Source organism: Haematobia irritans, chromosome 3 (assembly GCF_050003625.1).
Source record: "Haematobia irritans isolate KBUSLIRL chromosome 3, ASM5000362v1, whole genome shotgun sequence".
NCBI lineage: Eukaryota > Metazoa > Arthropoda > Insecta > Diptera > Muscidae > Haematobia > Haematobia irritans.
In genome coordinates this window covers 108,770,594-108,793,892 of record NC_134399.1, presented here as the reverse complement: position 1 = coordinate 108,793,892, position 23,299 = coordinate 108,770,594, and the positions used below count along the sequence as shown (strand labels likewise).

Below are 23,299 nucleotides of genomic sequence, written 5' to 3'. Positions count from 1 at the left end.
GGAAGGTCGTTATAATCGTTGTATCGCTCTTGAAGGGAACTATGTTGAATAATAAAAACGAATTTTGACAAAAAAATGTGTTTTTCTTTGTTAGACCCGGTACTTATCAACCAACCTGATACATATGAAAATAAATAAATTAAATTAAATTAAATTAAATTAATTGTTGTCCTAATTATTAATTTCTATATGATGACTATCTACACTCACAGAAATTCTTTAGTAGGGATCGCAGAAAGTCTGCTGAAAAAGGGAAACCAGTCACTGTTTGCTGAAATAGCAAACATTGTCTGCTACTTTTTCAGCACGATTACACTAAAATATGTGTTAGTTTGGCTTAAACAAATAAAAATGTCAACTTTGGAGCTATCCTAACATAATTAAAACAATATTTTATGAATATCTATAGTATTTGCACAAAAAATCTGAATATTTATCAAATTGAGGCATAACAGCAAACAAAATGTTTGGTGGTCGTATTTAGGAGCTTGTAAGTATATTACAGTGCACAAATATACCAAAAACTACTTTTGGTTCTTAAATATGTGTTGGGGGGAAATTTATACCCTAAAAATGTTATAATTTGTTGTTCGTTATACGCTGAAGTACAAAAATAAAAATAGTTAAATTGTAAGGGCCGATGTTGAATGTGAACCACACCTAAATGCCAAGTTTTTTTTCCGAATTTTATTTGACATTTCTCTATTTCAGACTTACTCAATTTGAACCATGGAGAGATACACAATCCAACGTGTTAAAGTTATCCAGACTTATTATGAAAATGGGCGTTCAAATAAAAATGCATATCAAGCACCTTCATCTTCAGTGATGAGGCACATTTTCACCTCAGTGGATTCCTCAATAAACAGAATTGCCGCATTTGGGCGAATGAGAATCCAAGAGTGATTATCGAAAAACCAATGCACCTACAAAGAGTGACTGTTTGGTGCGGTTTATGGGCTGGCGGCATCATCGGGCCGTATGTTTTCCAAAATGAGGCCGGTCAGCCAGTTACTGTGAATGGTGTTCGCTATCGTGAGATCATAACGAACTTTTTATGGCCCGAATTGGAAGATATGGATGTGGACGATATGTGGTTTCAGCAGGACGGTGCCACTTGCCACACAGCTAACGAAACAATGGCTCTTTTGCGCAACAAATTCAATGGCCGTGTTATCTCATGTAATGGCGATGTCAATTGGCCGCCAAGATCATGTGATTTGACACCGTTGGACTTCTTTCTTTGCAGTTATTTGAAAGAAAAGATGTACGTCGATAAGCCAGCAACAATTCAAGAGCTAAAGGATGAGATAAGTCGGCACATTAACGGCATAGAACCTCCATTATGCCTTAGCGTCATAGAAAATTTGGACCATCGGATGAAGGTGTGCCACCGAGGTCGCGGCGCCCATATGGCCGACATTTTGTTCCATACATAATTGATTAATACCAATATATCGTAATAAAATAAAATTATAATAATTTCCTAAATATTTTGTGTTTTATTCAAAATCAACATCGGCCCTTGAAATTTTAACCACCCTTTATAACAGCAGACACCGACTGCTGTTTTTAGCAGACTTTTTGCTATGAGTGTATGTAACCGTATAGGGCCATTTTGGGCTTGGTTGAAAAATGAGTTAAAATAATATAAAAAATATGTTTTATGTTTCAGCAGATATAGTCTAATAAATAATGTTTTAACGTAAAAATTAACTTTTTCAGCAACCTTCTATTGCTTATGACTCAGGCATTTCTTTTGGAATGAAAATATACGTGACGAGCATATATCATTTCTGTCTTAAGATTTCCAATAATTAAAACAGATTATTAAAATCCCAAGATTCTTATAGAAAATAAATAGAAAACATTAACACTTACATATCCAATTCAATATCCAAAGCTCGATGCGGATCATCGGAATCGAACTTTCCATCTTTGTCATCACCATCAGACAATGATACTCCTTCAGGCATATCCAATGTAGTATTGACAATATGCATTGGTTTAGGTTCTGTAATAACATGGAATTATTTAAATTCAAATTTTAGCATTTGGCAAATTTTCGATATCCTTACCATCTTCGGAATCTGAAGTTGTATTGTATGTTGTTTTAGATTTTGATTTTTTGCTCTTTTTCGATTTTTTATGTTTCCTTTTTTCTTTACTGTTTGCTTTCTCTTGCAATAGATACTGATCAGATCGTTTTGTTGCTGTTAACGAAAAAACAAACAAAAAATATTATTAATAAATCTTATCAATAAATACCAATGTGCATTACTTACCTCCTACTTTTAATGGAATGTCCAATGACAACTCCGCAATAGGTATATCATCAATATTATCATATTGATCGGCATTATGTTGAGAATTATTGCTACTCAATGATCTGGCATTCGATGAACCAACATCTGGTGTAGATGGTGATGATTTCAAATAGTGTGGATTATTCGATTGTTCAATCATACGTTGCATGCGTTGACGTTCAATTTGTTCGGGTGTCAGTTCTTCGCTAGGTCTACGTTTATTCTCTTCTAATTGTGCTGTTGCACTTACAAATAGCTCTTCTTTGTCATCGTGCGACGATTCATCACTATCGTCTTCGGGTGGAGGATTAATCCATTCATCTAAATCAAGGCCATCTGGTAGAGGAACTTTACGTTGGGCTTTAGGTGCCACGGGTATAAGATCACCGGCAAACAATAATGCCATTTCCTGGACAATTTCAATTGCCAATGTGGGTATTGTTGAAGATCTAGGCTTTTCAATTGGCTCATCAGAGCTTATAAAGTCAACATTTTGATTGCATTCCTCCATATTGGCTTCGTCAAATTGAGCTTTCAACATATCGATCAATACGCAAGCAGAATTGGCACGTTCTTGAACCTCAATATCATCGGAACTATTAAATTCTTGCAATTTTTCCAATACATGATTACACAACTGCAAAAAAAATTAGTATGTTCACCTTTACATCGTAAAAATATACTGACTTACCCTCACTAAACCTTTGGGATCTTCATTTTCCAGGCAAGTTGTTGCCAATCGTGTAAACAATTTTATAACATTTTGTACAAATACACTTTGTATGTGTCCCGGCACTTGACGAGGGCGCAACAATATATTTAGAGTATGCTCTGCATCCTCTAATTCGCTATTGTGTGATGAATAAATTAGCTTATTTTGGCTCCGTCTAATGCATTTAAAACTTACTTGGAAAATTCACCTACAATCCATGCTGCTGCATATAAAACTTCATACATGGAATTGCTTTGTGATGATATGGAAAATGTATCCAAAAGAGATGTCATCTCTTTTACAGCGAATTGACGCACTACAGGCACTCTTATAGCAACATCTAATAATTGTTCCGCTATTAAACGACCTAAAAAATAATTAATAATAATTTAAGAAATAGCCAACATTAAAAATGAGTATCGGCCATTGGGACAAATGGTAGTTTAAATTGCATCCCAAGTTGACAGCAAACAAAATTTATGTAATTTTGCGAAAAGTCTACTGAAAAGGAAAAGTAGTCACTCCTAAAAAATAAAATAGCAAATTTGGTACACAGAAAAAAAAATATCATCAAAATATTTCCAATTAAAAAGTTGATTGAAGTTGAAAATTTTTTGAATTAACAAATTGATACAATTTACTTTTTAATCAACATAGAAAAAATAATCAACTAAGTCAATGATTGAAAATTTTTACATTTTTAGTTAAAAAATTAATTGATACTCAATTAAAAATTGATGGATTTTTTTTAAATTTTTTATTATAAATTTATTTCAAACAATCAATTTTTTAATCAAACTAAAAACACAATGTAAGAAAGATAAGAAAGTAATTGAAAATAGTCACGTGTTCAATTCAAGAAATTTATTGAGTTTTGCTCAACATCAATTAAATTTTTAAAATTATTTGAAATCAAACCAATTAATTTTTCAATCAAATATTTTTTATGCCCAAATAAAACTGTGATTGATATGTACTTTAAATGTTCACGTAAGCCTTTGACCCACTGTATGGAGTGGTATTACTTATAGCATTCACTGCTAACTCCACAATTTATTGTAATTTGTAATATTTTGTATAGTTTACGGGTCAAATAGATTAAGTTTATAATTTCTGTCTGCAAATAAAATGCATTGCAGAAAAAAGAAAAGTGTTCTCACGTGGGATCCGATTCCTGTCCGTGTTTAGAAAAAAAAATGGATCCCAGCATGATGTACGGTTTTCCTCATTTCTTAGAGAAAAAGAAAATAGCTAAAATTTAAGTAAAATGAAACACCTATGGGCTTTTTATTCAAAAACTTTTAGTTTGTCAATTAATGTCATTTCATAAAATAGTTTCACAGAAAAAAATTTCACGAAAATTTTTCCAATTAAAATTTTAACTGAGTTTTAAAAAATATTCAATTAAAAATTTAATTGATTCAAAAAATTTTTTAATTGAAACAAAAATCAATCACAAAAATTAATAGTATCAATTAATTCTTTAATTGGATCAATTAATTTTTTAATTGACTTTCAATTAATTTTTTTAATGATACTATAATTTCTGTGATTGAAGACATGTCAATTAAAAAATTAATTGGATCAATTAATTTCTTGATTGAATCAGAAATTTTTTTGTATGTAGTTTCACAGAAAAATTTCACGAAAATTTTTCCAATTAAAATTTTACATGAGTTTTAAAAAATATTCATTTTAAAATTTAATTGATTCAACAAATATTTTAATGGAAATAAAAATTAATCACAAAAATTAGTAGTATCAATTATTTTTTTAATTGGATCAATTAATTTTTTAATTGACCTTCAATTATTTTTTTTTGATACTATAATTTCTGTGATTGAAGACATTTCAATTAAAAAATTAATTGGATCAATTAATTTCTTGATTGAATCAGACAATTTTTTTTGTATTTAGTTTCACAGAAAAAATTTCACGAAAAATTTTCCAATTAAAATTTTAACTGAGTTTTCACGAAAATTTTTCCAATTAAAATTTTAGCTGAGTTTTAAAAAATATTCAATTAAAAATTTAATTGATTCAACAAATTTTTTAATTGAAACAAAAATCAATCACAAAAATTAATAGTATCAATTAATTCTTTAATTGGATCAATTAATCTTTTTTAATTGATACTATAATTTCTGTTATTGAAGACATTTCAATTAAAAAAGTAATTGGATCAATAAATTTCTTGATTGAATCATAATTTTTTTTTTATGTAGTTTCACAGAAAAAAATTTCACGAACATTTTTCCAATTAAAATTTTAATTGAGTTTTAAAAAATATTCAATTTAAAATTTAATTGATTCAACAAATATTTTAATGGAAACAAAAATCAATCACAAAAATTAATTAATTAATTTTTTAATTGGATCAATTAAGTTTTTAATTGACCTTCAATTAATTTTTTAATTGATACTATCATTTCTGTGATTGAAGACATGTCAATTAAAAAATGAATTGGATCAATTAATTTCGTGATTGAATCTATTGTTTGTTATACTATTTATTGTTATAAATTAAGTCAATTATTCAAGGAATTGTGTAGTTTTTGGATCATATATGGTCTAGCGACTTGACTCTTTATAAAATAAATAAATAAATATATCCCAGCAAAAACTCTCATTACCCGGTAATCTTTTAGGTAAGCCTATTTAAAAATTAATAACCACTTATTAATTGGCATCGCTTCGGATTACATTTACATACGCATGTCCTAGGAGGGAAGTACTTCTTCCCAGGCATACTTTCGGCCACAAAATAAGTAGTGCATTTAAAGCATATAATCACCTAATATGTAATGACTTATTCGTAGATACACCAGAGCTTGCAGAGCAGCCACTTATTGTCTCAGGCAACCAAATCTCGAAAATATTGATTTTTATCGCCGATTACAATGGATCAAAATATGGCGAGTGGTGCTGTAATAGGAGAACTACTTGAATAGAAACGAATATTGTATAAATAAACAAAAATTCTAATAAATAATCTAAAAAAGATTACACTCAAATTAATTTCACACTTAAAATAGAAATAAATGTAGGTTGTTTAAGGTAGTTGGATTCGTGAATTACGATACAATATATCCAATAGCCAATTCACATAAGGTTCGAAATCTACTAAAAGTGGATTTTAAGTCTCTTTTTTATAAGGCAAATGGCATTTGAAATTTAGTTTAAACGCATTTTGGAAGTGTAATGTGAATGAGGTATAAGAAAGCATTTATTTAAAACATAATATGATAATGTCATTAAACACAATTATTATGAAATATTTGTGATAAAAATTCCTAACGGAAAAATCTTCAGAATTACCGTTACATTACATATTCTTTTTGATTTTTTATGTAAGTGCTCGATTATGTGAATAATTATATTAACTACAACTGCCTAAAAATTTGAGAATAACAATTCGAAAATTACCGAGAAGTATTTATTTTTGTCATTACAAGTTAGTCATTATAACTCGCCGCAATGTAATGCAACGTGTAATGACAGCTTTACTACTGGTAATGTCAATTGTAATGAGATGTGGTTACCTAGTTTTTGCTGGGATATTCTTAAATTCTTTAAACTATCACATATTTATATAATCGAGTCCCAAAAAATTGCAGATTGTGTTTGTTTTCCTATTTTCAGTAGACTCTTTTCAGTTTTGTCTGCTGTTTATACTAACAAATTTCCTTGGGTATACTTTATTAGTTACTTACCATGTTTTGATCCCGCCTCCAATTGTATCAATTCGACCAACACCGTTAAATACCACTCAAAATTGGTCACATAAAGATATGAGCTTTGTGAACAAATTTCAATAACTTTATAAAGTAATTCATCGCGATAGTTTGAACCCTCTGCTCTCTCCATGTGTCCCAATAGGCGTTTAACAATTTCCATTAGATTCTTTTTGGAAACCATGCCATAGAGCAGATCCAGGGCTCTCAGTCTAATTGATTCATCCTTGTCATCCAGGCAAGCTAATATTAAATCTTTATGAGCTTGAACACTTTTGGGATGTGTTTTTAAGATTTTTGACATGGCCAAGAGGCCCAAATATTTCACTGTAAAATGATTTCAAATGATATGATAAAATGCCATACTATATATATATTGTGACCATTGACCGATTGACTTACAATTTTGATCGGAGTCTTCAATTAGGATACGTAATTTTTGTACACAAAGTTGTATGGAGGCACTATGGTTAGGCATACCACTGCTAATACTGATCAAAACCGCTATAACTGTATTGATGCATTCATATAACAAACTCATTGCCGATGTGCTGTAGAGGGAAGAAATTAGGAATACATGACTTATACATTTAATAATTAAATATCAACTACTTTGTAAGATTAACAACCAAAAAATTATATAATAAAGTTTTTTTTTCTCAATTTTAAATGTAACAAAACTTGTACGTAAAAAAGCTACGAAGTGTACGTGAAATTGCTTAAAAATGTTCTATAAAAAAATACGAAATACACAAAATTTATTATTGTTAATATTATAAATATATATTTTTTTAAATTAAAATATTAAAAAAAAAAATAAATCAAAAGCATTTACTTTTCTTGGCATTAGGCATTACAAAAGTCAAACCATACAAAATACGCACACGCATGTTCATTTTCAAAGAAAACATCATCAAACAAAAGATTTTTTAAATTTGCATTTTTTTGTTTTTGTCGTTGTTGTTGTATATTAATTTTTTGAATTGTTGGATTTTGTTCGTTATGAGACATAAACATAAACTTGCCTATGGATAAGATTTGTGAGTGGTTCTATTAATTTCTTTCCTAGCCGGGGTTCTAAAGGAGTTAAAGCGCCAAACTGCAAATGCAAAAAGAGATAAAAAGAAGATAAAAATGATAAAACCAAGCTCGAGATTGAAAACAAATACAATTTTATCATAATACAAAATTACAATGATCTTATTTTATATTTGATTGTCTTGTTGCCTGTGTAGTCGTTCTTTTAATTTAATTTAATAAATAGTTTGGTTTTGTGGAGTTTGGGGCAATGTAATAATGAATATTGTAAAGATTATAATTAAGGAACATTTTGAAAATGTTTGACATTTCTTTGTATATGAAAAAAAACACTATATGAAAAAAATCCAGCAGTAAAATATTTATGGAGAGCTTATAATTATTATAAAATAGACCATCAACGGTTAATTGAAGGATAGTTTAGGTATAGTGACTGCCGGTTATTTTATGCTCAATTAGACTATCCAGTCCATTGTGATACCATAGTTTTGAACTTCTCTCTTATCAATGTCGATTCCATGTTTAGCTCAATGGCAAGGGGCCAAGATTGGAATGGTACGGTCAATTGAAAATTACCTATCCTGACATATAGCGTTACAAGAATTAAAAAACGTATAAATTCTGGATGCTTAGTTTATGAATTATAGCATTTTGATATAAAATACATTTGAAGCGAAAACTTTGATTGATGGCGAGTTTCCGGACTTTTCCATGGGAAATATAAGTTTAGAGCTGGTGACCACCGAAGATTGTGAACGTACCAAAGAAATTATTATCGAGAAAAAATATCACAAAACTACTTTGAATAACCTTTAATTTAAATTTAATCGAATAAGAGTCACTCTATAGATTATATGAAGTACTAATGGCGTTTTCGATTCGCAAAAAATATGTTGCCTTGGTGTTACCCTACTTTTTTCCTCATTGCATTTTCGACCAAATGATAGCGTCATTCCAAAGTTATTGTTAATTCCTAATATTGTGAGAGATACAGGATCCAAAATCTATCACAGTGTCCTTCATATTTTGCTATCAATTTCGAGAATGTTGCACCTTTTTTCCCAATCGAAATCGCTTTTAGAAATTTGCAGAAGAGAAATTATCCTAGATATGAACCAGACCCAAAAATAAATTATTTAATTTTTACCACAGCACAGCGTGCCAAAAATATATTCAAAAAATACTTCCCACCATTAAATGTCATACATTTTACATTTTTGTGCCAAGTTTTGGTGTGTCACTTTTTACTTAATTCCCTTTTGGTGCAATAGTTTTCGGAAATTTTGCTTCCAGATCTCTTGGAATTTACGGATGTGATCAACATAAAATCGAACTAATGCATCCAATACTATAATTTTGAGCACTTTTCTCATGACAAACCGTAGTGTTATGACGCGGTTAATTGTTACGCCTGAAAATAGGCAAGGTGATGCAGTTTCTCTCATGAACTGATAATTTCAAGGATTAATTTTCGATGAAATTGAGATAACATGATTCTTGGGTTTATTTACATCTAAAGGTACTTCGGTTTTCGCGGTTACTTCAAATAGTTCGATTCAAAGCAAATAATTTGAGTCAAACGGTGCCTACTTTTTTATCCAGATTTCGCAAAGGAAATATGAAGTTTTTTATTTATAAGTACACAGAAAAATTTAACGAACATTTTTCCAATTAAAGTTTTAATTGAGTTTTAAAAAATATTCAATTAACAATTTAATTGATTCAACTTTTTTTTTTTAATTGAAACAAAAATCAATCACAAAAATTAATAGTATCAATTTTTTAATTGACTTTTAATTAATTTTTTAATTGATACTATCATTGAAGACATTTCAATTAAAAATTAGTTGGATGAATTAATTTCGTGATTGAAGACAAAAATATTATTTGTGTGTATAATTATTTTTTAAAAAGTAATCGCGAAATAATGTGATTTTTATCTCGCAAATACGAACACAGTACCGGCCTTAATTTGGAAAAAAATCTTCTGCATAATTTCGTTTTTTTTTTTAATTTTATAAAAATAAAAACTGTGCCACTTTTTTACAATTAGTGTGCCGCCTGTTATAGCCACTTATTATAAATTCTCAACGGTAATACTGCACAGGACCTTTTATGATGAAGGATTTAGGAATTATAAAAGCTACGTTCAAGCAATCCTCTGATCGGAGTATAAAATGTAACCTATATTCATGTCATAAAAATGAGAAGCAATAACATTTTTGGTATATTTTCATCTTTTTGAATGCTTTCGTACTCTAAACACATACATATTGGCTGCAAATTGGTTATGTCTTCATATACAGTTTTATTAAGAAGCCATCAGAAGAGAACCAGCATTTTCACAAGAAAATGTTCTCTACCAACGTAAATAATATAATTGACTTGTAGTTTAGAAATCATTAAACATTTTATAATTAAGAATATTTTTATATATCAAAGTTTATGTATATACAGCATAAAATCCTAATTCACTTATTTAAAAATAAACTAAGTGTACTTCGAAGATTCCCTCTGGTTCTTTGTCCAGATAAATTTTAATGACCTTCGAGGCTGAATAAACGACATTATAAACAGTAAAAATCAAAATGTCATTTGAGTCCCTTAGGGAAACGAAAAGCACTGCCAAAAGGACCCTCTACTTTGCCTAGCTGAACCATATAAATGAAGCTATTCGTCTGAAAAGGCAACAGCCAAGCCCTTATGTTGTCCAAGTCGTCAAAAAAGCATTCCAAGCTCCTGCTCTCTTTCCAACCACATAAGGAGTGTTACATCGATGGCGAAGTCCTTCGAATCTGGCTCAACAACTTTTTCGCTACAAGTCTGGCTGATGTTTTTCGAAACGGTATCAACAAAATGTTCGAGAAGTGGAAAGAAGTCGTAATGAGTAACGGAGAATACTGATTAATTTATTATAATAATTATTGTTTTAGTTAAAATAAATCTTTGTACGAAAACCCAAACGGTTACCGGTAAATAAAAGGGCATTGGAAAAGTTTCCCACCTGAGTTGTCAGTTTTCAGGAATTTGGAAAAGCCAATTTTTGCGATTATTTAAAGGTCGACGTACGCGATATGGTAAAATGCCATCGTCCCGAGTTTTTGATTCGATATGTGACTGCCATCGCGTGTATTTTACGTGGAGCAAGGAGGGAGAAATTAATTACATATATAAACAAGGTCGTTTCGCGTTACATTTATGAAACTCGTTATCTTCGTCGTTATATTTTTCTAATCTTAATTATAAAATATTCCGTTAAATTTAATAAAAAAACCGTCATTACTTTGGTTTGGTATCTAGAAAATTTCCCTGCAAACGATGGAAAATTTGATTTGGTTTCGAATGATCTAAGATCTAGCCAATGAAAAAATCCCATCTGCTGAAGATGTTTGGAGCATAATATGGAATATTTCTTTACATCTTATATAGATCGAAAGATAGATTGGATTTCGAATACATGCTATAGTTTATGTTCTGTACAACATGCTATATATAAATCGATTTTTTTATTGTCCAATGGTTTTAGTTTTTTCATCTTTGAACCAATAAAAATTATTAAATTTAAAAAGGGGAATCTGGCCATTTATCATGAAATGAAATACAAAAATACCCATGTACGTATTTGTAGGTCTTAATCCTAACAAGCATATATACGATTTTATATAAAAAAATAAATTCATTGGTATAAATTTCTTTCTGGCTAGTTTCAGTGTTGTTAGAAATTGGATAATATTCTCTTAATGTTTGAGACGTTTCGTGTTGAAAATAAGTGAAAAAAATTAAATTAAATTATTCAAAATTTCAAACTAACTACAATAATTGAAAAACAAGCTCTTTTTCAAAATTATAAATAAATTAATTAAGTAGGACAATAAAAAAGATGTGAAGGCTGCTGGTGTGGTGGTGGAGAAATAAAAATAAAACTGAATGGAAATCATAATTCAACCAAGTTAATTGAAACAATTATAGCTCAAGACTAAGAACCGAACATAAAAAATAAATTCCAATCTTTCCAAAGACACACAATTCAAATTAAGTTTGTATTAAATAAATCGTTGTTAAGAAAGAATTAAAAAAGACTTTGTTAAACCTGGAAATAATTTCAATCAAGGGTTGAGTTAATTTACGCCCCAATGCTGGTTCAATAGTGGTAAGGCTGGCGAACTTTGTTGTTTTGTGGTATACGGAGTTAGGAAAAGTAACCGGGGAGGATAAAATATATAAAAAATAAAATATTCGTATTTTATAAATTGTTTATCATAAGTTATTTTTGTTTTTTTTTTGTAATATAGTATATAGAATTGTGTTCGAAGAGATGAACAAAAAAAAATTAAAGCATTTTAAATGGTCACATCATTGAAGAGACAGACCATCACTACATTCAAAACACTTCAAAACATACGCTCAGGTAAGTTTAGACAAATTAACACAATGGACAATTACAAATAAGAAAATCAAAACGCAAAACTCACCAATTTAATAATTTTAATAAGCATCCAATTATTTGTTGATGTTGTCATTAGTTTAAAAAATACAGGAGCTAAAGGAAGATAATTTTTAGGATTCTTACGTGCTAATTCACAAACAACATTTACGGCAGCAGATTGTACTCCTGCAATAGATAAAAATAAAAATAATCCATTAGTGATAAACTAACAAAACAAATACATTATGAAATAAGTATATAGAAATGGAAATGTTTTATTAAACCTGGATCAGGATCTTCCAATTTCTCTTTAAGTTTTGGAAATGCAGGTTTTAAAGCTTCTGGATAACGTAGAAATACTTTATACATCATAAGGACGGCTTTCATGCGTAAATAGGGTTTGGTCGAGCTCATCTAGAAAAAAGAATGCAATTATCAGTTTTGTTTCCAAAAATAATTGGAATAAAATATAGTAAATAATTTGAATGTTCTTAAATTTCAAAAATGTCAAAAGTCAACTGAAACACATACCAGCGTCATAATATCGTTGGCCAAATCTCTTGACAAGTCAGGCGATATAAAACAGCTAAGACCACTTAACGCCACACCAGCATCATATTGATTTTGTGAATTCAAATCTTTGCGTATCATATTCGTGGTTAACATAAGAAGCTATGGAATAAGAAAGAAATTAAACCGAATTTTATTTTAAAATTTTTAATTTCTCTAATGAAAACTCTATGGTGGAAGTTTGCCACCTACCTCGCTGTCTGGATGAAAACACTGACTGGCTGCCAAATAACCAATACGTTTACAAGTAAATCGTGAAGAGCTCATTACTTCTATGATGTTAAATCCAGCCCATGATATATCATAGCCTAGCATTTGTATCTGTAAAAAGAATGCGAAAATTAAACAAATATAAAAGAACTCAAGTAATCAATTGCTGTAAATGAATAAAGATTGAATTTTGAACAAAAGTGTTGCTTTATTGGGAAAATTAACTACTTCCGGGGAAAATTTTATTTTAATGAATTCAAATTTGCGGCGAAGCATTTGGCGCAATACGAAATAACAACTTAAATAAAATTTACTTTTTTAAATTTGGAATATTTTACAATTTTATTATTTCTTTCGAACCGCCAAAATTTTGCGAAATTGAACTTGATGCCATCCGTTTGGAGTTTTCAAATATCGGTAAAAGTAAAATTACTTTTAAGGTAATTTTTCGCAACACTGTTAAAATTACTTTTAAGGTAATTTTTCCCAACACCGTGCTTGTTGTGGGAAAACTTTTCGGGTTTCCAAAACAAAGCAATTACCATAGAAAAAAATTTGGAAAAATTTTGTTAGATAAAGGATATATCTGCACGGTTGGAAGGGACCGTAAAACAAAATACACACAGACCGCCAATATTGCCTTTGTGGTTATTTTTCAAAAAAGTGAACACTGTGCGAAAACCGTTCGGAGATCCAAAACAAATCTGCTGTCATCGGTCCAGTCAATAATATCCGTGCAACCGATCTGCGATATCTTATCTTCGGCGATATTCTGAAAATGGAATTACTTAAAACTTGTTTTATTCACATTCACAACTGTACATTCGTACATTCGTCTACTTCACATATTTCATAAAATTATTAAAAGAGGTCAACCATTAGCCTTGTATGAGAGCTTTTCATTTAGTAGATCTACGAGAAATCCTCAATTACTCATTCCTCTTGTGAGGAATTCTGTTTACATGAGGTCTTTTGTTGTTAGGATTGCTCGGTGTTGGAATGTGTTACCCTATTCTTTACGCATTTTTTCTCAATGTAGTAATGTCTTTCGAGTGAAATTTTATGAATATTTCAATGCCTGATGTTGAATTTATTTCACTTGACTGGACTATTTATTCTCTGTTCTTTAGTTTTTTTGTCACTGATACGGGGTTATTTACTAGTAATTTATACATTTTTTCCTACTACTTGAATTATTTTCGTGCATTAGATTTGGGAAACCGGTTGTGATGTGTATTTATTTAGTTGTAAGGATCTTAATTTTTAAGTATTTTTACTCTGAAGCCTATGGTAATGATTTGTTACTGTGTAATACACTATGTGGGCCACTAGGCCTTTGTATTATATTGAATGAATAAATAAAAAATAAACTGACTTTGAAAACCCAAGCCTGTAATTGCTATTTTTTTTTATTGAAATATATTTTCTTACTATTTTCTTTTTGTTGGGAAATATGCAATACCCCCATATTATATGTAAGATCGATTGGGTTCGGCTAATGATTATTTTGATTTAGAATTTTGGCACAAATTTCATATCAACCAAAATTACGACAAATAGATTTCCGGGCGAAATTTAAATAAAAATTCTTGCTATTTTTCCGCACAGTAGTAAACACAAAAAAAAATTTCAGATACAATCACAAAATTAATTGATCCAATTAATTTTTTAATTGAAATGTCTTCAATCACGAAAATGATGGTATCAAACACAGTTTTAATTGAGAATCATAAAAATACTTTATTTCATTAGCAAATTAATTGATTCAATTAAAGTTTTTAATTGATGTCGATTGCAATATCCAATTAATTTTTTTTATTAAAAACGAAACTATTTTTAATCGCTATACTTAATTCAATCACTTTCTATAACTATTTTTAATCCTTTTTAGTTTGATTCAAAAATTTATAGTTTCAAAAAAAATTTAATTAAGAATTTAAAAAAAAAAAAATATCCATAATTTTTTAACTGTCTTACTCTTCCGAGATTGATTAAAAAGTTAATTTATCATTTTTTTATTGAAAATTTAAAAATTGCAATCATTGACTTAATTGACATAAAGTTTCTAATTTGATTAAAAAATTAATAGTATCAATTAATTTTTTCATTGAAAAAAAATTTTAATTGGGAATATTTTGGTGATGTTTTTTTCTGTGTATATGCAAGGTAAAAACACTATTCACCGGGTACTGATTGTATCAAAAAATATCTCAAATTTCATTAATATATCGTTTCACATATAATAGAAATCTTTCTCCATTTCTCGACATCTCTATATTTATAAGCCGTATATTGGGTTGATTTAAATTATAGTAAAGTTTCAAGTGAAGTGGTTTTATAGTATATAACTTACATAAGTTAGTTTGGCCACAGCATTACATTTTACATTAATGTTGTCTTGTCGTAATTCCTGTTTAATTTCTTCTATACACTGGGAAATGTATTTAGCCTGAAAGTAAAAAAAAATAACATATTAATAAATAGAAAAAGTTATAATTAAAAAATAGGTTTTACAGTTTCGAAAAATTGTTTGATAAATTCAGTTTAAGGTTTTCCCCAAGTTTTAAAATTCTTTCCCTTTATTTTTTATTCTTTGAAAGATAGAAGATTAATATGAGACGAGTACTATGTAGGCGGTGTAATCGACCGGTCATATATTTTTTTTCGAAAACAAAATAATATCTGACACGACAATAATATCACCAATATTTGCATAATAATTTTTAAATTTGAATTGAATTTTTTAAAACTTTCAAATTATTATTATTGGCGTTAGTGACTGGATACTATTACTCCCGTACTAGCAGCAATTTATGTCAATAGTTGATTAGAATTTTCTTCCACATTGGCGATCCAATCCAAAATAACGAAATTACAAATGATATACACTACCGATAAAATTATGTATCTTTTAATCAAATTACAAAATTAAGAGAGCTATTGAAAGTATTTACGTTTTTAACTAAAATATTATTTTTGGGGTAATTATTTTAATTGTATAGCCGATATATTTTATGACTCTGTAGAAAAAACTGTACATGAGACTTTTGTTTTTATAATATTGAATTTTTGTCCTGTCCAAATTTCTATCACTCGCATTTCATGTGCTGGATTCACAAAGAATGGTTTCTTAGGGCTTATAGGCGATTCAATATCTGGGCTAAAGGGTGATACGGTCAAAATTTGGTCAAGGGAAAACGCGTGTAAATCGGTGAAATCGTTTATTTAAAAAATCAAATTAAATTTCTTTTTCAAGTTCAATTAGTATAAAATTCAGGAAAAATATTCAGTTAGGCTTTATACAGCCACCTTGTCCACCTTCTTTGCCGCAGAAAGCCAGTTTGCCTTGAACTGCTGCTCGTCTTTAGCAGTTTTTTAGTCTTCTTTAGGTTCCGCTTGACAATAGCCCAGTATTTCTCAATTGGGCGGACCTCTGGCGTGTTGGGAGGGTTCTTGTCCTTGGGAACCACCTGCACGTTGTTGGCGGCGTACCACTCCATGGCCTTTTTACCGTAATGGCAAGATGCCAAATCCGGCCAAAACAGTACGGAACAACCGTGTTTCTTCAGGAAAGGCAGCAGACGTTTATTCAAACACTCTTTCACGTAAATTTCTTGGTTGACAGTCCCGGAAGCTATGAAAATGCTGCTTTTCAAGCCACAGGTACAGATGGCTAGCCAAACAGTTTTATGTGCTTGAAAATATCTGCTACCTTTCCCCTTCCTTTTGCCGTATAAAACTCCTGTCCCAGAAGCTGCTTGTAGTCGGCTTTGACGTAGGTTTCGTCGTCCATTACCACGCAGTCAAACTGCGTCAGCATCGTCGGGGATCGCGCTTTGGCCGTCGTATTTTGTTTATCATCGCGATTTGGAGTCACTACCTTCTTGTAAGTCGATAGTCCGGCTCGTTTTTTGGCTCGATGCACGGTTGTAGACGATACACCCAGCTTATTTGCGGCATCTCGGAGAGAGAGGTTAGGGTTTCGCTTGAAACTACCGGTAACTGTCTTTGTCGTCTCAGCGGCTTCCTGGTTTCGATTTCCCCCCCGATCCAGACTTCCTGGCTGTCGACAAACGTTCCCCAAACACTTTAATTACATTTGTAACGGTTGATTTGGCAACTTTCAGCGATTTTGCCAGCTTTGCGTGCGAGTAGCTCGGATTTTCGCGATGCTCGAGCAAAATTTTGATACGCTGCTCTTCTTGCTTGGACGGCATTTTGACAACTGAAGAGTGAATTCCAAAATCAAAATAAAAGCAACATTCTACACACACACACATTCAAAATGAGGGGTGTTTTTTAAATGCAAAATTGAAAGAAATACGTCAAGTTTATATTGACCAAACTTTGACCCTATCAACCTTTATATATAGCCGATATCTGATGACACTATAACTCAAATACAGCACATGAGACTTGATTTTTTAATATTGATTTTTTTTGTCCTCACTAATAGATATTGCTGGCATTTCGTCGGGACAATTCACCAAGAATTGTTTCCCAGATATAGAGTATCCGATATCTATGCTATATATAGTGACGCTACAACTTAAACACTGAACATGAGACTTTTTATTTTGTAATTTTGATATTTTTCCTCTCCATTATCTAGCGCTGGCAATGCACCAATAATGGTCCAATATGGAATATGGGCGATCCAATATCGGGCCTATATAGCCGTTATCTGGTGACGCTATATCTCAAATACTGTACTTGAAACTTTTGAAGTTATTTAAGAATCTTATTTTCGTGCCCATTAGATGTTTGTATTTTTCATTTTACTATCCCAGCAAAAACTCTCATTACCCGGTAATCTTGATTGTAAGCTTATTTAAAAATTAATAACCACTTATTAATTGGCATAGCTCCGGATTACATTTACATACGCATGTCCTAGGAGGAAAGTACTTCTCCCCAGGCATACTTTCGGCCTTGAAATAAGTAGTGCTTTTAGAGCATATAATCACCTAATATGTAATCACTTATTCCTGGATACACCAAAATTGGCAAAATAGCCACTTATTGTCTCAGGCAACCAAATCTCGAAAATATTGGTTTCTATCGCCGATTACAATGGATCAAAATATGGCGAGTAATGCTGTAATAGGAGCACTACTTGAATAGAAACGAATATTGTATAAATAAAAAAAAATCTAATAAATCATCTAAATAAAATTACACGCAAATTAATTTCACACTTAAAATAGAAATAAAAGTAGGTTGTTTAAGGGGGTTGGATTCGTGAATTACGTTATAATATTTATATCGAATAGTCAATTCACATTAGGTTCGAAATCTGCTAAAAATGGATTTGACGTCCCTTTTTTATAAGGCAAATGGCATTTGAAATTGAATGCAGCATTTATTTAAAACATAATATGTTAATGGCATTAATTTAAAGCACAATTATTATGAAATATTTGTGATAAAAATTTCTTAACGGAAAAGTGTTAGAATTACCGTTACATTACATTACAGCCAACAGCATAAAAATTTGAGAATAACAATTCGAAAATTACCGAGAAGTATTTATTTTTGTCATTACAAGTTAGTCATTATAATTCACCACAATGTAATGCAACGTGTAATGACAGCTGTACTCCTGGTAATGCCAATTGTACACAGAAAAAATTTTACGAAAATTTTCCCAATTAATATCTTAATTGAGTTTTAAAAAATATTCAATGAAAAACTTAATTGATTCAACAAATTTTTTAATTGAAATAAAAATCAATCACACAAATTAATAGTATCAATTAAATATTTAATTGGATCAATTAATGTTTTAATTGACTATCAATTCATTTTTTAATTGACTGCCAATTCATTTTTTAATTGATTCTATCATTTCTGTGATTGAAGACATTTCAACTAAAAAAATTAATTGGATCAATTAATTTCGTGATTGAATCAGAAAAATTTTTTTGTGTATAATGAGGCCAGTTTTTGCTGGGATCTTATATCCACTACATCAATTTTCAACGATATAAAACCACGAACGCTTAGTATGTCTTCATATAAATTAATAGGCGGTATTTGCCAGTTTTCCCAACACTAAAATGTCCCTTTCTAATGAAATCTTGTTCTTTTTATTAAAATTAATTTCCGACCCACAAATTTGAATTTTGCTTAACCGAGACACAAACCACGAATTTAACTTGCTCATTTATACTTGGTATAACAATTAGAGCTCGACCGAAACGGTTTTTTTTTTGCCGAAGCCGATGTTTGGCAAAGCCTGAAATTTTTAATTAAAGAAATTTGGTGTGTGTTTAGTTAATTATATATTATATTAACTTTTTAGTATTAAAAATTCAGTAGTTTGGTATTATAATGACAAACACGGATTTATTATCCTTTTTTATGTTTTATTAGTTCTGGATGTTTTGAAAGAGACAACTTCAACACTGGAACAATTCGATATGAAATAAATTATTCAAAAAGCTTCGGCTTCGGTTAACCGGCCTATTGACGCCGAAGGCCGATTCGTAGCCGATTGTCGACTTTTGGCCGAAGCTTCGGGGAAGCTCTAATCACAATGGACTGTATAGCCTAAAAGTAATAACTCTCTACAACTATACTTAAATTTAATCCGACTGAAGTTGTAAAGGTCAATTTTGTTAAGAATTCAGTATCTACTTTTAAAGATTTCTACAGGAATATACCGAAATTAAAAACAATTATTTCATCTTTTGAGAGGACGAGAAAACCAAATTAAAATTTCTGAAGAAGACGACATCCAATTAACCATTTCCAAAATTGACAAACAATTCCATTGATGAAATGCTAAAAGTTCTCAATTTTCGTTTGGAATGTCTAGATGAACAGAAAAAATGCTATCATCTTTTGTAATTTTTTTTTCAGAAAATACACAGAATGTTGAATGTCATGCAAAACGAATTTTTGCGATAAGCTCGTTGCCAAAGTGAAAGCATATTCTTTAAACTATTATATGAAATTAACACGCCGATATGTACATATGCATGCACGATACATTGAATCAGATTATACATTATGATGAAAACACTGGCATGGTCACATATTTTTCATAAGTATGGAATATTTTAAATCTGACTTGACATTTGACAATGCAAGATGCATTGTGAATACATTATTGTGTTCAAAAATGTATGTCTGCGAAAATGAAGATAACGTTAATAGCAATACTACAATTGCCTTTCTACTGAACATAGTTATGTTAATTAAATTAAAATATCTGGAATGAGCTTTCCATTTTTTTTATTTATATCAGACGCATTCGCGTAGCTAACTAAGGTGTCCCTTGGTGCTTAGCCCATCCTGAAAATGCCTATCCCTCCGCATATGATACAATCTCGATACGTGTTATCGGTACAGGTACTTTTAAACGTCGTTTTCTTTATAAAGCTGGGTAGTAGAGCTCGACCGAAGCTGTTTGTTTTTTTTTTTTTTTTTTGCCGAAGCCGATGTTCGGCAAAGCAATACTTGATAAAAATTTATATATTTTTGTACTTTTGATTTAGTATTTTGGTGAAGAAAGACCTTTAGCTATGTAGAATATATAACTATACTAGTTTGACATTCGTCTTGGTCAAATATTTCGTCAGTAAAGCTTACATGTCAGTTGTTTAAATACAAAAACTTTAATATTAGCAATGTTCAGTTCAGGAATAATAGTTAGATATATGAAATAATAGTAAGATTAACATTTTTATTTACGAGCCTAAAATAAAACACATTCTGTCCAAATCGAATCTAATGAAGTTTGTTCAGTTCCAGAACGCAAGAAATAAATTAAATTAAAATTTTTTAATATTTAACGTCAGTTTAAATATCATTCCTTTTTTTTAAGTTCAAATTAATATCATAAAATATTCCAATTAAAAAGTAGATTGGAACTGGAAATGTAATTAAATTAAAAAAAAATATATATAATACCGTTAAGTTTTTAGTGAAATAATTATAATGAAGAAGTCAACAAAGAAACGATTTCGAAATGTTTGGATTATTAACTAAAAGACTAGTTATTCTAATTAACATCTTAAATAAATAATAGAAATATTTCCAAATAAAAATATAATTGAAAATATTTTTCGGAAATACACAAAAATTATCATTAAAATATTAAACAATTTATTAAAACTGAATACGTATTCATTTAAAAAATTGCTGAAAATAAATAAATCTATTAACCAAATTAACTATCGATGTACACTATAGAGGACATTCTACCGAAATGACAGTGACATTTAACTCCCCACTTAGTTGCGTGTATCCTGTTTGGGATATGAGATCAATTCTGATTTAAATTTGACTAGTCACATAGCTCATGTATGTTCTAAAGTTAACTTTACGCTTAGGCGTCTTTACAGTCTCAACGTTGTTATGCCTGAAACAGTCAGATCTAGGCTGGCCCATGCACTGCTTATGCCAAGCTTAAAGTTTACACAGACACTAACTATATTAATTTACGTAAACTTAATATTTGCTTTCACAACATCTTGAGATTTGTATATGGCAGGCATGTTCGTGATAATTATGAAATGTATGCTTCTCGTCTCTTAGGTTGTTCGTTTGACAACTTCTTGCGATTTAGGTGTATTTAATTTTTCTTGTGTTGTCAAGTATGGTCTTCCTTTGTATCTTTTTAATACTATAACTTTCTTGAACTCTAGTAGTAACTGTGGGAGCCAACGTGGTGCAATGTTTAGCATGCCCGCCTTGCATACACAAGGTCGTGGGTTCGATTCCTGCTTCGACCGAACACCAAAAAAGTTTTCCAGCGGTGGATTATCCCACCTCAGTAATGCTGGTGACATTTCTGAGGGTTTCAAAGCTTCTCTAAGTGGTTTCACTGCAAGGTGGAACGCCGTCCGGACTCGGCTATAAAAAGGAGGTCCCTTGTCATTGAGCTTAACATGGAATCGGGCAGCACTCAGTGATAAGAGAGAAGTTCACCAATGTGGTATCACAATGGACTGAATAGTCTAAGTGAGCCTGATACCTAGTAGAAACTGTCATTTCTCCCATGTAGTGCTTGAAGGTTCTTTCTCAGTGCGTGTGGCAAGGTTATGGAATTTACTGCCTCACAATCTAAAAAAATTGTCAGCTAGCCCTTCTTCAATTAAGCGTAAACTCTTATTACATTTCTCGAACATATGACATAGTACTTTGTTGGGATCTGATACTGACAATTTATTTCCTACTGTCTTTACAAATATTAGTTCGAATTTACTTTTTATTAAAAGATTGTGCGATAGGTTAGGTTAAGAGTTAGTTTTAAGCAATTTGCTTTGAATTTCTTAAATCTATCAACATTTAGTCCATAGAGGCGTTGGTTGATTAAATGAATAAATAAATAAAATCTAAAATAACTTTACCATTTAATTAAATAACAATATGAATGAATTTTTTGAAAATGTGTAGAATATATAAGTGCAAACCAAATAGCAAAAATAAGGCAAAAACAAGTATATACAGCATTAAGTTCGGCCGGGCCGAATCTTAAATACCCACCACCATGAACCAAATATTAGGGTTTCCTTTGAAATTTCAGGAGGGCTTGAGGACTTGAGGACACTTCCCGAAGATCAGAGTCTGGATTTATAAGAACCATTTTTGTTTCAGTTTTAGAGGAATAATTAACATCTCTTGTAAGTGTGCAAGAAAATTATAAAATAACGTCTTGATTTGAAATCTTAAATCTGTAGAATTAAAATCTGGAAATTTTACATTGGGTTTCAAGCAATTTTCATGATCAGTGCGCCTTCTACACCCTCAAGAAGTGAAGTCGGTCTATATGGAGGCATTACCATTAATGGACCGATAAAAACTTAATCCGATACACGTTTTTGTGAGCCTAAAATAACAGAATATTTACAATTTCAGGCAAATCAGAACTACAAAATCAAAAACTACGGTTTCTACAAACCCAAGGAGTTAAATCGGGAGATCGTTCTTATGAGGCCTATACTATGACCCGAAAATACCTCTAGATTTCCAATTTCAGGCAAATAGGATAAAAACTTCGGATTCTAGAAGCCCAAGAAGTAAAATCGGGAAATCGGTCTATATGGGGGCTATACCAAAATATGGACCGATACTCACCATTTTCGGCACACCTCTTTATGGTCCTAAAATACCTCTAGATTTCCAATTTCAGACAAATTGGATAAAAACTACGGTTTCTATAAGCCCAAGACCCAAAATAGGGAGGTCGGTTTATATGGGGACTATATCAAAACCTGGACCGATATAGCACATCTTCGAACTTGACCTGCCTGCAGACAAAAGACGAGTTTGTGCAAAATTTCAGCACGATTGC

At 30.7% G+C, this 23,299-nt stretch overlaps 1 protein-coding gene across 2 annotated transcripts in view; it reads right to left on the bottom strand.

Annotated features, from left to right (window-relative positions):
- The window catches only part of g (adaptor-related protein complex 3, delta 1 subunit-like garnet), a 30,794-nt gene that overhangs the window by 4,810 nt on the left and 2,685 nt on the right, over window positions 1–23,299 (bottom strand). Inside the window, exons 2-14 of one of the 2 annotated variants that reach the window (XM_075298813.1) lie at window positions 15,350–15,445; window positions 12,979–13,107; window positions 12,748–12,888; window positions 12,501–12,630; window positions 12,263–12,402; window positions 11,881–11,954; window positions 7,155–7,303; window positions 6,732–7,079; window positions 3,214–3,385; window positions 2,998–3,154; window positions 2,286–2,943; window positions 2,079–2,213; window positions 1,882–2,014 (exon numbers count right to left, since the gene is read on the bottom strand). In XM_075298813.1, coding sequence (XP_075154928.1) covers window positions 1,882–2,014; window positions 2,079–2,213; window positions 2,286–2,943; window positions 2,998–3,154; window positions 3,214–3,385; window positions 6,732–7,079; window positions 7,155–7,303; window positions 11,881–11,954; window positions 12,263–12,402; window positions 12,501–12,630; window positions 12,748–12,888; window positions 12,979–13,107; window positions 15,350–15,445 — 2,462 coding nt within the window. Of the gene's footprint in view, window positions 1–1,881; window positions 2,015–2,078; window positions 2,214–2,285; window positions 2,944–2,997; window positions 3,155–3,213; window positions 3,386–6,731; window positions 7,080–7,154; window positions 7,304–7,777; window positions 7,852–11,880; window positions 11,955–12,262; window positions 12,403–12,500; window positions 12,631–12,747; window positions 12,889–12,978; window positions 13,108–15,349; window positions 15,446–23,299 lie in introns of both variants that reach the window. The other variant, XM_075298812.1, reaches the window with a different exon arrangement.